The sequence below is a fragment of the Pan paniscus genome, chromosome 20 (assembly GCF_029289425.2).
Source record: "Pan paniscus chromosome 20, NHGRI_mPanPan1-v2.0_pri, whole genome shotgun sequence".
NCBI classification, from domain to species: Eukaryota; Metazoa; Chordata; class Mammalia; order Primates; family Hominidae; genus Pan; species Pan paniscus.
In genome coordinates, this window is record NC_073269.2 from 6,654,781 (window position 1) to 6,667,094 (window position 12,314).

Genomic DNA, 12,314 nt, shown 5'->3' on the forward strand with positions numbered 1-12,314 from the left:
GAACCCTGAGTTTCATCAGAGTCGGCGCACAGTCTCCTGCAGCCCAGGCCTTGCCTGAGCTCAACACGGCCTAGGCCCAAGCTTTAGCGCTGCCGGGTTCTTGGAGTCCTGTGGGGTGAGTCAGGGTTCTGAATTGGGCTGCACCCCCTGGACAGGATGATCGGCTGAATGTAACAGAGGAACTAACGTCCAACGACAAGACGAGGATTCTCAACGTCCAGTCCAGGCTCACAGACGCCAAACGCATTAACTGGCGAACAGTGCTGAGTGGCGGCAGCCTCTACATCGAGATCCCGGGCGGCGCGCTGCCCGAGGGGAGCAAGGACAGGTGAGGGGCAAGGACAGGCAGGGAGTGCTCACCCAGGGGAGCAGGGACCAGGTGAGGGGCAAGGACAGGCGGGGAGTGCTCACCCAGGGGAGCAGGGACCAGGTGGGGGTTGCTGCCCAAGGGGTGCAGGGACAGATGAGGGAGGGCACTGCCTTCAGGCAGCACATATGGGGGCCACCATCACTTTGTTGGTGGGGACAGGGTCCCTTTTTTTTTTTTTGAGATGGAGTCTTGCTTTTGTTGCCCAGGCTGGAGTGCAGTGGCATGATCTTGGCTCACTGCAACCTCTGCCTTCCGGGTTCAAGCGATTCTCCTGCCTCAGCCTCCCGAGTAGCTGGGCTTAGAGGCGCCCGCCACCGATGCCCAGCTAATTTTTGTGTTCTTAGTAGAGACGAGGTTTCGCTATGTTGGCCAGGCTGGTCTTGAACTCCTGACCTCGTGATCCGCCCACCTCGGCCTCCCAAAGTGCTGGGATTACAGGCCTGAGCTACCACTCCCGGCCTGGGGTCCCTTTTTAAAAAGTGCACTCCAAATTCGTACCCTGGGATTCCACCCTCCAAGGGATGCCAGGCAGTGTCTGAGAGCTTTTCTGTCATGGGGCATGCACGTGGGTGGGTGCAGCGGTGCTGCTCAACACTGTGGTGTCAGGACGGCCCCACCCAGAGGACGATCTGGGCCCCAGGGGGACCCTGGAGTAGAGCGGGCCTCAGGGTAGCTGCTAAGGCCCAGGAGGTAGGCAGGTGGGTCGGGCCAGCCGAGACGCTGACACTCGCTGCAGCTTTGCAGTTCTCCTGGAGTTCGCTGAGGAGCAGCTGCGAGCCGACCATGTCTTCATTTGCTTCCACAAGAACCGCGAGGACAGAGGTAGGTGACCCGTATCGCCTGCAGTAGGGTGCGTGGGGGTGCCTGCCCCGCCCCTTCATTCTCAGCCCGCAGGCACGGTCTCCCTGCGGGGGTGGGGGGTGCGGGCGGGGGGTTCTGGTCGGCAGGGGTTCTGACGGCTTCTCCCCCGCAGCCGCCTTGCTCCGAACCTTCAGCTTTTTGGGCTTTGAGATTGTGAGACCGGGGCATCCCCTTGTCCCCAAGAGACCCGACGCTTGCTTCATGGCCTACACGTTCGAGAGAGAGTCTTCGGGAGAGGAGGAGGAGTAGGGCCGCCTCGGGGCTGGGCATCCGGCCCCTGGGGACACCCCTTGTCAGCCGGGTGGGTAGGAACCGTAGACTCGCTCATCTCGCCTGGGTTTGTCCGCATGTTGTAATCGTGCAAATAAACGCTCACTCCGAATTGGTGTATTTCTTGAAGTTTAATATTGTGTTTGTGATACTGAAGTATTTGCTTTAATTCTAAATAAAAATTTATATTTTACTTTTTTATTGCTGGTTTAAGATTGAGGAGAAGTTTCTTATTTGGAGTCTTTTGGAAACAGTCTTAGTCTTTTAACTTGGAAAGATGAGGTATTAATCCCCTCCATTGCTCTCCAAAAGCCAATAAAGTGATTACACCCGATGCACGTGGCTCTGTGGTGGTGACGCTGGGGACTGGTGGGAGGAGTGCCTGGGACCACAGAGGGCCCTGGGTGGAGGGGTCGCGGGGGATTTGGCACCCAGGCAGCTGCGGGACCCCTCCCACGGAGGAGACCCCCTGGGCTGGGAGGCTGGGCCCTCAGCTTGGCGCCAGCCTTGCCACTGCTCGCTTGAAGTCCCTTCCTGCCTCGCGTCCCCTTCCGCCCCAGCCTGGGCCTGCGCATGGGGATGTCTGTGCTCCCAACTCCTTTGAGTTCGCCGTGTTACTGGCCGCCCTTAGGGACCTGCAGCGCCGTTCGGGGCAGCAGCACTTCCGGCGGGGTCGTGGCCTGGATTGCTTCCGGGTCTGCAACCCCGCCGTCTGCCCGGCCGCAGCGCCACCTGCCGGCCGCAGCGCCACCTGCCGGCCGCATCCGGGAGCACCACCCGGAAAGTCAGGGCCAGGCCTGGCCGGGAAACCGGCTGGAAAGAGGAGGAAAGGAGGAACTCGAAAAGATTGTAGACTTGGCGAGCGGGCCAGGGGGATATTCAGCCGTCTGAGCGGTGGTGGGGTCGGCCGGGAGGACAAACCTGGACACAGATACCCCCAGCTCATTTGGGCAGCGCAAATGCAGAGAAGGGGCATTAGAGCTGAGGCCATGCAGGATGAATAGGAGTATGAAGCAGAGTAGAGGGGGCTGTTTTCTGGTGTAAAAAACAACTTGGGCAAAGGCGTGGAGGCTGGAAAGTAACCTCCAGGGATGAACGACATGGGGTTGGAGACTCTGAGGAGACTTTGGAAGAGCCCTGTATGTATTCTGAGGCACTGGGGAGCCATGGGAGGTGTTTGAGCTGGAGAGGGACCTCATATCTGGGGTTGGGAAGATCCTCCCAGGACTGCCATGGGGAATGGAATGGAGGGGCAACTCTGAGTCTCCAGGAAGGAAGCCACAAGCAAGGGCAGTGCAGTGTGTCAGAGACATAAAGGAAGACTCCATCCCCCTCCAGTGAGTCTCCTCTGTGCCTGTTTATTACATCATCCTGTGGTATTAAGTGAGCACCTACTGTGTGCCAAGCCTGGCCTTTGCCCCCAGGGAACTCACAGCCTTGCAGACAGTAACAGAGGAATAAATGCTCCTGAGAGTGGGCGGAGAACGCAGGGTAAGGAGCTAGCGATGGCCCAGAGTGGGCACCTTTATTTGTTTAGAGAAAGTGAAACTGTAGCCGGGCGCGGTGGCTCACGCCTGTAATCCCAGCACTTTGGGAGGCCGAGGTGGACGGATCACGAGGTCAGGAGTTCTAGACCATCCTGGCTAACACGGTGAAACCCCGTCTCTACTAAAAATACAAAAAATTAGCTGGGCGTGGTGGCGGGCGCCTGTAGTCCCAGCTACTCGGGAGGCTGAGGCAGGAGAATGGCGTGAACCCGGGAGGCGGAGCTTGCAGTGAGCCGAGATCGTCTCAAAAAAAAAAAAAGAAAGAAAGAAAGTGGAACTGGAACAGTATGGCAGAGGGAACAGCCTACACAAATGCTTGGGGGCGCGAAAGAAGTTAGTGTGTCACGGAGGAACAGGGAGGGAGGCAAGGTGGGCGCCCAGGGATTGGGGGGAGGTGGCAGGGAACCGCGGGGACTGTTTTAGGGAAGGTGAGTCCAGACCCCGCTGAGATGAGCTGGGTGTCTAAGGTCCCAGGGAGCCTTCCCTTCCCGTGACACCACCAAGCAATTCTCCACCAGGGACGGGGGCATTCACATGCCCAAAATCACTGGCCATCTTCAGCACAAGGGGGTGCTCCAGAGCCAGGAATGCCTCTGGTCCCGGCATTGGCCTCTCATGGAAACAATGACAGAACCCACGCGGAAGAGCGCCCTGGCTGCTGGGGAAGGCAGAACACAGAGAGACATTGATCAGCGGGGTTGTCCACACCTGGAAGTGGCGTGGGGGCCCTGGCTTCAGAGAGCTGCTGCCCAACACAGGAGGCGCTGGCCAGCCCCCAGCCCTGGAGGGGCAGCTGCATTCCTGGGAAGCCCTTGACCCACATCCCCAGCACGGGAGGGGAGGCTCTGGAGGGGGGCATTGCTCTCTCTGCTGCGCTCCTGGACTGCAGGAAGAGGGTGTCTTGGCTATCATGGAGACGCTGACCTCAGCCCCAGCCCTGCCTCCTGGGCAGGCCTGGACCAGGTGTGTTCGCCCTGGGTTGGGGTCAGTCCCACAGCAGCGCCAGGGCCTGGCCCATCGATGACTCGGTGGCCTCGGCCAGGTATTCGCAACACAGCCAGTCCTCGAGGCTGGGAGCTTCCCCACCTGCGGCCCGCTCTGCTAGGCGCAGGACCAGCAGCCCGCGGCGCACCCGCAGCCAGGGCCCGAGCGCTCGGAGCCAGGGACCAAGCGGTGCTCCGCGGCCGCGCAGCTCAGGCCCGGGCCCCCAGAGCAGCGCCTGCAGCGCGCCCCGCGTCCGGGACGCCGAGGGCCGCAAGCGGGTCAGCTGTGCTGCCAGGAGCTCCAGGCCCGCGGCCAAAGGCGTGGTGGAGGGCGCAGCAAGGCTGAGCAGCGCTCGGAGGAAGCTGCCCAGCTGCGGCGCGTGGGGGCCCGGGGAGCCCGGGGGTCCAGGGGGCTGCAGACAGACGCGGCCAAAGTCAGTGAGGAGCAGGCGTGGGGGCCCCGTCGTCGCACAGCCCCGAGGTGCCACCAGCAGCAAGTTCTCCGGCCGCAACTCGACTAGGGCCGCGCCCCACGCCTCCAGGAACTTCAGGGCCGCGCTCAGCTGCAGCAGCAGCAGGGCCACAGCCCACACGAACTCCTCCGGCGGCTGCGTGCAGGCCTCCGCCAGCCACTGCGCCACCGTGCGCTCTGGAACCTCGGCTGCCAGCGCCACTGCGCCTCTCCAGGGCGCCCCGGGCAGTGTGCCTTCAGGCACCAGGCCACACAGCCCCTGCAGATTGAAGTGTGGAGACAGGGAGGCCTGCAGCTCCAGGCCCCACGGGTGGGGCACGTCCGCCCCGGGCTTGGGCACCTGCAAGGCAGAGGGGGTGTCGGGGCCTGGATCACTGGGCCCCCCACAAGCACCGCCTGCCCCAGTGCTACCTGCCCCGAAGCCTCCCCCGCACACCCCCAAACTGCCCCCACTACGGCTAGGGGCTGCCTGCATCCCTCCAGCAGCAGGAGGTCAGTGTTAATTTGGAGGTTAGTCACCAGTAAGGACTTTCAGGAAAGTTAAGCCAGGGAAGAAGACGTCCCTGGGCAATGAGTTCGAAAGCAGATTCCTGGGCCGGGCGCGGTGGCTCACGCCTTCCCAGCACTTTGGGAGGCAGGGGGATCGCTGAGGTCAGGAGTTCGAGACCAGCCTGGCCAACGCAGGGAAAGCTCGTCTCTACTAAAAAATGCAAAACTAGCTGGGCGTGGTGGCGCGCCTGTCATCCCAGCTACTTCGGAGGCTGAGGTGAGAGAATCCCTTGAGCCCGGGAGGTGGAGGTTGCAGTGAGCCGAGAACGCGCCACTGCACTCCAGCCTGGGCAACGGAGTGAGACTCTGTCTCAAAAACAAAAAACAAAACAAAAAACACAAAAGCAGATCCCCGGCCAGAGAGGTGTGGGAGGGGTTTTGACAAGAGCTCCAAGGCCACACCCATGGCCCCATACTTTAGAAACATGGTTTCCTGGGTTAACTGCGTTGATTCACGTGTTAGTTGCAAAATAAACAAGTCTAATATGGTCTGGATCTGTGTCCCCACCAAATCTCATTCCCCAGTGTTGGAGGTGGGGTCTGGTGGGAGGCGACTTGGATCTTGGGGGTGGTTTATCATGAATGGCTCAGCACCATCTCCCTTGGCACTGTCGTTGGGATAACGAGTGAGTTCTCGTGAGATCTGGCTGTGTAAAGGTGAGTGGCACCTCCTCCCTCCCTTCCTCCTGCTCCCACCGTGTGAGATGCCTGCTCCCGCCTCGCCTTCCACTATGATTGGAAGCTTCCTGAGGCCTCCCCAGAAGCAGAAGCCACCAGAACCATGAGCCAATTAAGGCCCTTTTCTCTATAAATTACCCAGTCTCCAGTATTCCTCTTTCTTTTCTTTTCTTTTTTCTTTTCTTTTTTTTTTTTTGAGACAGAGTCTCACTCTGTCGCCCAGGCTGGAGTGCAATAGCCCAATTTTCGAATCTCAGCTCACTGCAACCTCCGCCTCCCAGGTTCAAGTGATTCTCCTGCCTCAGCCTCCAAGTAGCTGGGACTACAGGTGCGCACCACCGCGCCCGGCTAATTTTTGTATTTTTAGTAGAGATGGGGGTTTCACTATGTTGGCCAGACTGGTCTCGAACTCCTGACCTCATGATGTGCCCGCCTTGGCCTTCCAAAGTGCTGAGATTACAGGCGTCAGCCACTGTGCTGCCTAGCCTTTTTTTTTTTTTTAGACGGAGTCTCGCTCTGTCGCCCAGGCTGGAGTGCAGTGGTGCGTTCTCGGCTCACCGCAAGCTCTGCCCCCTGGGTTCATGCCATTCTCCTGCTTCAGCCTCCCGAATAGCTGGGACTACAGGCGCCCACCACCACGCCCGGCTAATTTTTTGTCTTTTTAGTAGAAACAGGGTTTCACCGTCTTAGCCAGGATGGTCTGTATCTCCTGACCTCGTGATCTGCCCGCCTCGGCCTCCCAAAGTGCTGGGATTACAGGTGTGAGCCACTGTGCCCGGCCTTTTTCTTTTTTTTTTTTTGAGACGGAGTCTCACTCTGTTGCCCAGGCTGGAGTGCAATGGCCCAATCTTGGCTTACTGCAACCTCTGCCTCCCGGGTTCAAGCAATTCTCCTGCCTCAGTCTCCCAAGTAGCTGGGTTTACAGGCGCCCGCCACCACACCTAACTAATTTTTGTATTTTTAGTAGAGGCTGGGTTTCACCATGTTGGCCAGACTGGTCTTGAACTCCTGATCTCAGCTGATCCACCCGCCTTGGCCTCCCAAAGTGCTGGGATGACAGGCGTGAGCCACCGCGCCCGGCTCCAGTATTTCTTTACAGCAGTGTGAGAACTGACTCACAGAAAGGCCAAGCGAAACAAGCCCTGGGTTATGCCTAAGATGGGGCACTGGGGACACCTCAGAGAGGGTGGGGCCGTGGGGCTCACCTTGGCGACCAGGATGTGCCAGGCGTCCTCGTGCGCGCGCACCACGCGGTAGTACAGGGCGTCCCCGCTCTCTGCGCAGGGTGAGCTGTCTAGGAGGCGGAAGCTGTGGCCGGGGTGGCAGGGCCCGGGGTGGCCCCCCATGAGCCGGGCACGGAGCCGGGCATAGATGGTACGGAGGCCCTGCAGCTGCCGCGCAGCCAGTGCAGTGTGCACAGCCTCCGGGCTGTGCAGATCGCGGAGGGAGAGGCCCAGCGGGGCGTCAGCCAGGCCAAAGGTCAGCTCTGCAGGGAGACAGGCTGGTCCCACTGCAGCCTGGCTCTTGTCCACACTGTGGGACCCCAGAAAGGGTCTCCGAGGCGGCTGTACTTGGATGGAGCTGGGATGGAGGGTCCTGCGGGTGGGCAGTGACTGGGTCCGGGTTAGGATCTTCTTGGGCAGGGGTGGGGGCAGAGGCTGTGGGTTGGTGGAGAGGGACCCAGGGGTCCGGAGGCGGCAGGCCTTGGAGGGCAGCAGGTGGGCACGGATCTCACCTGCAGGGAGAGACAGTCGGGGAGGGTTGAGGACAGGCGGAGTGGGAACGGGATACGTGACTCCACCTCTCAGCCTCGGTTTCCCCATCTCTAACATGGAAGTAATGAGGCTGGGCGCCGGTGGCTCATGCTTGTAATCCCAGCACTTAGGAAGGTGGAAGCCGAGGCAGGAGGATCACTGGAACCTAGGATTTGAGACCAACCTGGGCAACATAGTGAGACCCTGTCTCTGCAAAAAATTTTTAAAAATTTGCCGGACGCGGCCACGCACAATGGCTCATGCCTGTAATTCCAGCACTTTGGGAGGCCGAGATGGGTGGATCACGAGATCAGGAGATTGAGACCATCCTGGCTAACACGGTGAAACCCCATCTTTACTAAAAATACAAAAAATTAGCCGGGCTTGGTGGTGGGCGCCTGTGGTCCCAGCTACTCGGGAGGCTGAGGCAGGAAAATTGTGTGAACTTGAGAAGTGGAGCTTGCAGTGAGCCGAGATTGTTCCACTGCACTCCAGTCTGGGCGACAGAGCTTACAGAAGGGGAAACTGAGGCTCATAGGAGGATGGATCAGTTTCAGAGAGTGGTGCCACCCAGCACTCAGCGACTCCCACTTACCTCCGTGGCTTTGCGCAAGTGTCTGTCTTGCTTTTTTTTTTTCTTGAAGTCTTGCTCTGTTGCCCAGCCTGGAGTGCAGTGGCACGATCTCGGCTCACTGCAACCTCCGCCTCCTAGGTTCAAGCGATTCTCCTACCTCAGCCTCCCAAGTAGCTGGGACTACAGGTGCCCGCCACTATGCCCAGCTAATTTTTGTATTTTTAGTAGAGATGGGGTTTCACCATGTTAGCCAGGCTGGTTTCAAACTCCTGACCTCAGGTGATCTGCCTGACTCGGCCTCCCAAAGTGCTGGGATTACAGACTTGAACCATTGCACCTGGCCTTTTTTTTTTTTTTTTTTTTTGAGATGGAGTCTCCCTCTGTCGCCCAGGCTGGAGTGCAGTGGCTCAGTCTTGGCTCACTGCAACCTCTGCCTCACAGGTTCAAGCGATTCTCCTGCCTCAGCCTCCCAAGTAGCTGGAATTACAGGCATGCACCACCATGTCTGGCTAATTTTTGTATTTTTAGCAGAGACAGGTTTTGCCATGTTGGCCAGGCTGGTCTTGAACTCCTGGCCTCAAGTGATCCTCCTCCTTGGCCTCCCAAAGTGCTGGGATGAAAGGGTGGGATTACAGGCATGAGTTACCGTGCCCAGCCTCTCTCTTTTTAATGGTATATATTTTTTTCTATTTCATGGCTCACTGCAGCCTTGACCTCCCAGGCTCAAGGGATCCTCCCACCTCAGCTTCCCGAGCAGCTGGGACTGCAGGCTCTTGACACCATGTCCATCTCATTTTTTTTGTTTTGTAGAGATCGGGGGCGGGTCTCATTATATTGCCCAGGCCGGTCTTGAACTCCTGGCCTCAAGGGATCCACCTGCCTCAGCCTCCCAAGGTGCTGGGATTACAGGCGTGAGCCACCACGCCCTGCCCACCAACCCACAGGTTATTTTTCAGCCCTCGCCCACTCCGGGCCTTCCCGGAGGTCACTCATTTTACCAGCTGCTGCTGTTCCCAGAGGCCATGGTGCCCGGCAACCTCCTGCCGCTCCCTGCACCCCCATGCCGCTCCCTGCACCCCCGCAGCCCAGGGCTCCCTGGGGGGCTGCTTACCAAGGTTGCTATACGTGGGCTGAGTCGACCAGGTGGGGTCGTCGGGCGCGCAGGGCTCTGTGGGGGGCTCCGGGCTGCTCATGTTGCTGGGGAAAGGTCAAACAGGGGGCGTGTGTGGGGTGACCGTGTGCACGCACAGGGCGACATGGGGAGGGGTCCGTGAGTGCTGGGGCCTGGGAGACCGTCGAGGCCCCCTGCTCCAGGGCCCTTGGTGAGAACAGGGGCACCCACACTCCACTCCCTTGTCCAGTTTTGACCCTGCTGTGTGATCCCGAGTGGGTTTCCTGTCCTCTCTGGGCCCCTGCTGTGTGATCCCAAGTGGGTTTCCTGCCCTCTCTGGGCCCCTGCTGTGTGATCCCGAGTGGGTTTCCTGCCCTCTCTGGGCCCCTGCTGTGTGATCCCGAGTGGGTTTCCTGCCCTCTCTGGGGCCCTGCTGTGTGATCCCGAGTGGGTTTCCTGCCCTCTCTGGGCCCCTGCTGTGTGATCCCGAGTGGGTTTCCTGCCCTTTCTGGGCCCCTGCTGTGTGATCCTGAGTGGGTTTCCTACTCTCTCTGGGCCCCTGCTGTGTGATTCTGAGTGGGTTTGCTGCCCTCTCTGGGGCCCTGCTGTGTGATCCTGAGTGGGTTTGCTGCCCTCTCTGGGGCCCTGCTGTGTGATCCTGAGTGGGTTTGCTGCCCTCTCTGGGCCCCTGCTGTGTGATCCTGAGTGGGTTTCCTGCCCTCTCTGGGCCCACTTCCTCAATCATGAGGCAGGTCTGTCACCCATCAATTTTCCAGGCAGTGGGAAGGACCCCCCCCTGCACATTTGGGACGGAGACAGAGTGTTCAGCCTGAGGACAGGCCTTTGGGGGTCAGTTGCGGGGGAGACAGTGTCCAGGGACCCAGGGATCCACACTCAGGCCTCATCCCCGAGGGCTCAGCCGTGCGGTTGCTGCCCGCAGCCAGGCCTCGACCCACCCCCGCCCAGATCCCAACCTCAAAAAGTGGCCGCTTCTGTCCAGCTCCCCGCTCCAGGAGCCCCCTACCTTCAAGACTGGCGTGCCCTCTGGGGGAGGAGGGGTCCGTGGCGACAAACTCCCAATGACCACAGCCCCTGGCCTCGCAGGAGGGGTCTGACCTAGCGCCGGCAGCTGACAGGAAAACGTCCGGCCAACTGTCAGACCGCAGCCCGGGGTGGGGAGGGGACATTTCTGCAACACTTCCCCAGCAGCCGAGGCCGCCCCCTCCCCTGCCCGCCCGCAGAGGACAGGATGTAACCGGGAACGGCATCCCGGGCGGAGGGAACAGCCAGGACGGAGACCAGGAGGTGGGATCTGAAAGTCAATAGCGCCAGGGCTGACAGCCGGGTGGGGGCAGTGGAAGGCCCCCCACAGCCTCAGAGGCCAGGCTGGGGTGCGGGGCAGTGGGGAGCCCTGTGAGATGGGGAGAGAGGGGCAGAGCTGGCCCACCGTAGGGGAGCGCACAGAACGCGGTGGCGGCTGTCCCTGGAGAAGGTGCAAGTGGGGTCCGTGGGTTTCACTTCCCCGGGAACCACCTCCCCTCCTGCGGCGGCATCTGAGGAACCCCCAGCGGCCCCCTGCCCCATCCCAGGGCCCCCGAATGTGGAGCGTGGGCGAGCACCCTCCCGGCTCTGCCGCGCCTCGCTGTGTGACTGCGGGCAAATCCCCACCCTCTCCGTGCTCCGGCGAAGAAAGAAGAGTGGCTCCCACATCCCGCCTGCTAACAGCCGCGCCTGCTGGATTTTTCTTTGAAAAGATGGAATCGGCTCGTTTTCCCCCTTCCCCCTTCCTCACTGCCTCGATGCATTTATTTAGAAAAGACGTTTTAGATAAAATCACCATAAATGGAAAAATCAAGAATGGAAAAAACCCAAGGAAAAGCAGACGCGGGGTGAAATTCCAGCTGAACTGCGTGCCTGTCAAAACTGTCTTTTTCTTTGGAGACAGGGTCTCACACTGTTGCCCAGGCTGGAGCGCAGTGGTGCAATCCCAGCTCACTGTAGCCTGGAACGAGCTCCTGGGGCGATCCTCCCTCCTCGGCCTCCCAAAGTGCTAGGATCACAGGTGTGAGCCACCCTGCCCGGCCCCAAAGATGTTCTTGCTGCAACGATTGAGTGTATTTTATGTGGGATCCCCGATCCTGTTTCCCTTAGGGAAAATGGGCCCAGAAAGAGTAGGGGCTCCATCCAGGGTCACGCAGCAGCTCGAGGCTGGGAGCAGAGGTCCACAGAGCTACTGCTGAGTCCCCCTGGCCTCCCCCAATCCCCTGAGAAGGGGCAGGAGGGGAAGGAGACTACAATTTTCTTATGAACTTCCCTTGAGTGGGTCCCATGCCACACTTTTTTTTCTTTGAGGCAGGGTCTAGCTCCGTCCCCTAGGCTGGAGTGCCGTGGTGTGATCATAGCTCACTGCAGCCTCCGCCTCCTGGGCTCAAGTGATTCTCCCACCTCAGCCTCCTGAGCAGCTGGGACCACTGGTGTGCACCACCATGCCTGGTTAATTTTTATTTTATTTATTTGTTTTTGAGATGGAGTCTCACTCTGTTGTCCAGGCTGCAGTGCAGTGGCGCAATCTTGGCTGACTGCAACCTCCGCCTCCTGGGTTCAAGCAATTCTCCTGCCTCAGGCTCCCAAGTAGCTGGTACTACAGGCGTGCACCACCACACCTGGCTAATTTTTGTATTATTATTATTATTTTTAGTAGAGTTGGGGTTTCACCGTGTTGGCCAGCCTGGTCTCGAACTCCTGACCTCAGGTGACCTGCCCGCCTCAGCCTCCCAAAATGCTGGGATTACAGGCGTGGGCCACCGCGCCCAGCCAGGGCACAGAGTTTAAAATGATGCAAAGGCTGGGCACATGCCTGTAATCCCAGCACTTTGAGAGGCTGAGGTGGGTGGATCACTTGAGCCCAGGAGTTTGGTACCATCCTGGGCAACACAGTGAGACCCCATCTCTACAAAGAATAAAACATGAGCCTGGCACAGTGGCGTGTGCCTGTGGTCCCAGCTACTCAGAAGGCTGAGGTGGGGGGATTGCTTGAGTCCAGGAGGTTGAGGCTGCAGGGAGCTATGATCATAACACTGAACTCCAGCCTGGGCAACAGAGTGAGACCCTATCACAAAAATAAATCAATAATAAATAATAAAAC

The 12,314-nt window shown here is 59.3% G+C and overlaps 2 protein-coding genes across 3 annotated transcripts in view; one reads left to right on the forward strand and one right to left on the reverse strand.

Moving 5' to 3' along the window:
- Positions 1-1,835, forward strand: part of OAZ1 (ornithine decarboxylase antizyme 1) — a 3,941-nt gene extending 2,106 nt beyond the window's left edge. Inside the window, 3 exon segments of the mRNA NM_001289721.1 lie at positions 156-328; positions 1,107-1,192; positions 1,344-1,835. Of these exon segments, the coding sequence (NP_001276650.1) occupies positions 156-328; positions 1,107-1,192; positions 1,344-1,480 (396 nt within the window). The 3' untranslated portion in view covers positions 1,481-1,835.
- Positions 1,590-10,888, reverse strand: PEAK3 (PEAK family member 3). Of its 2 annotated transcripts, XM_014342428.4 has the most exons (4): positions 10,194-10,888; positions 9,170-9,255; positions 6,936-7,465; positions 1,590-4,843 (listed from the first exon to the last, which is right to left on the reverse strand). In XM_014342428.4, exons 2-4 carry the CDS (start codon positions 9,249-9,251, stop codon positions 4,034-4,036), a joined length of 1,422 nt encoding a protein of 473 aa, XP_014197914.3. In that variant the 5' UTR covers positions 9,252-9,255; positions 10,194-10,888; the 3' UTR covers positions 1,590-4,033. The 2 variants fall into 2 exon arrangements, with proteins under 2 accessions (XP_014197914.3, XP_054959288.2); XM_055103313.2 differs by lacking the exons at positions 9,170-9,255; positions 10,194-10,888 and having other exon boundaries at positions 6,936-7,836.
- Between the last annotated feature and the right edge of the window lie 1,426 nt (positions 10,889-12,314).

Coding starts and splice junctions, on each gene's coding strand:
- PEAK3 (XM_055103313.2), bottom strand. CDS start 7,562: ATGTTAGAGATGGGGAAACCGAGGCTGAGAGGTGGAGTCACGTATCCC. Junction 4,844..6,935: donor GGCACATCCTGGTCGCCAAG/GTGAGCCCCACG, acceptor TCTGCCTTGCAG/GTGCCCAAGCCCGGGGCGGA.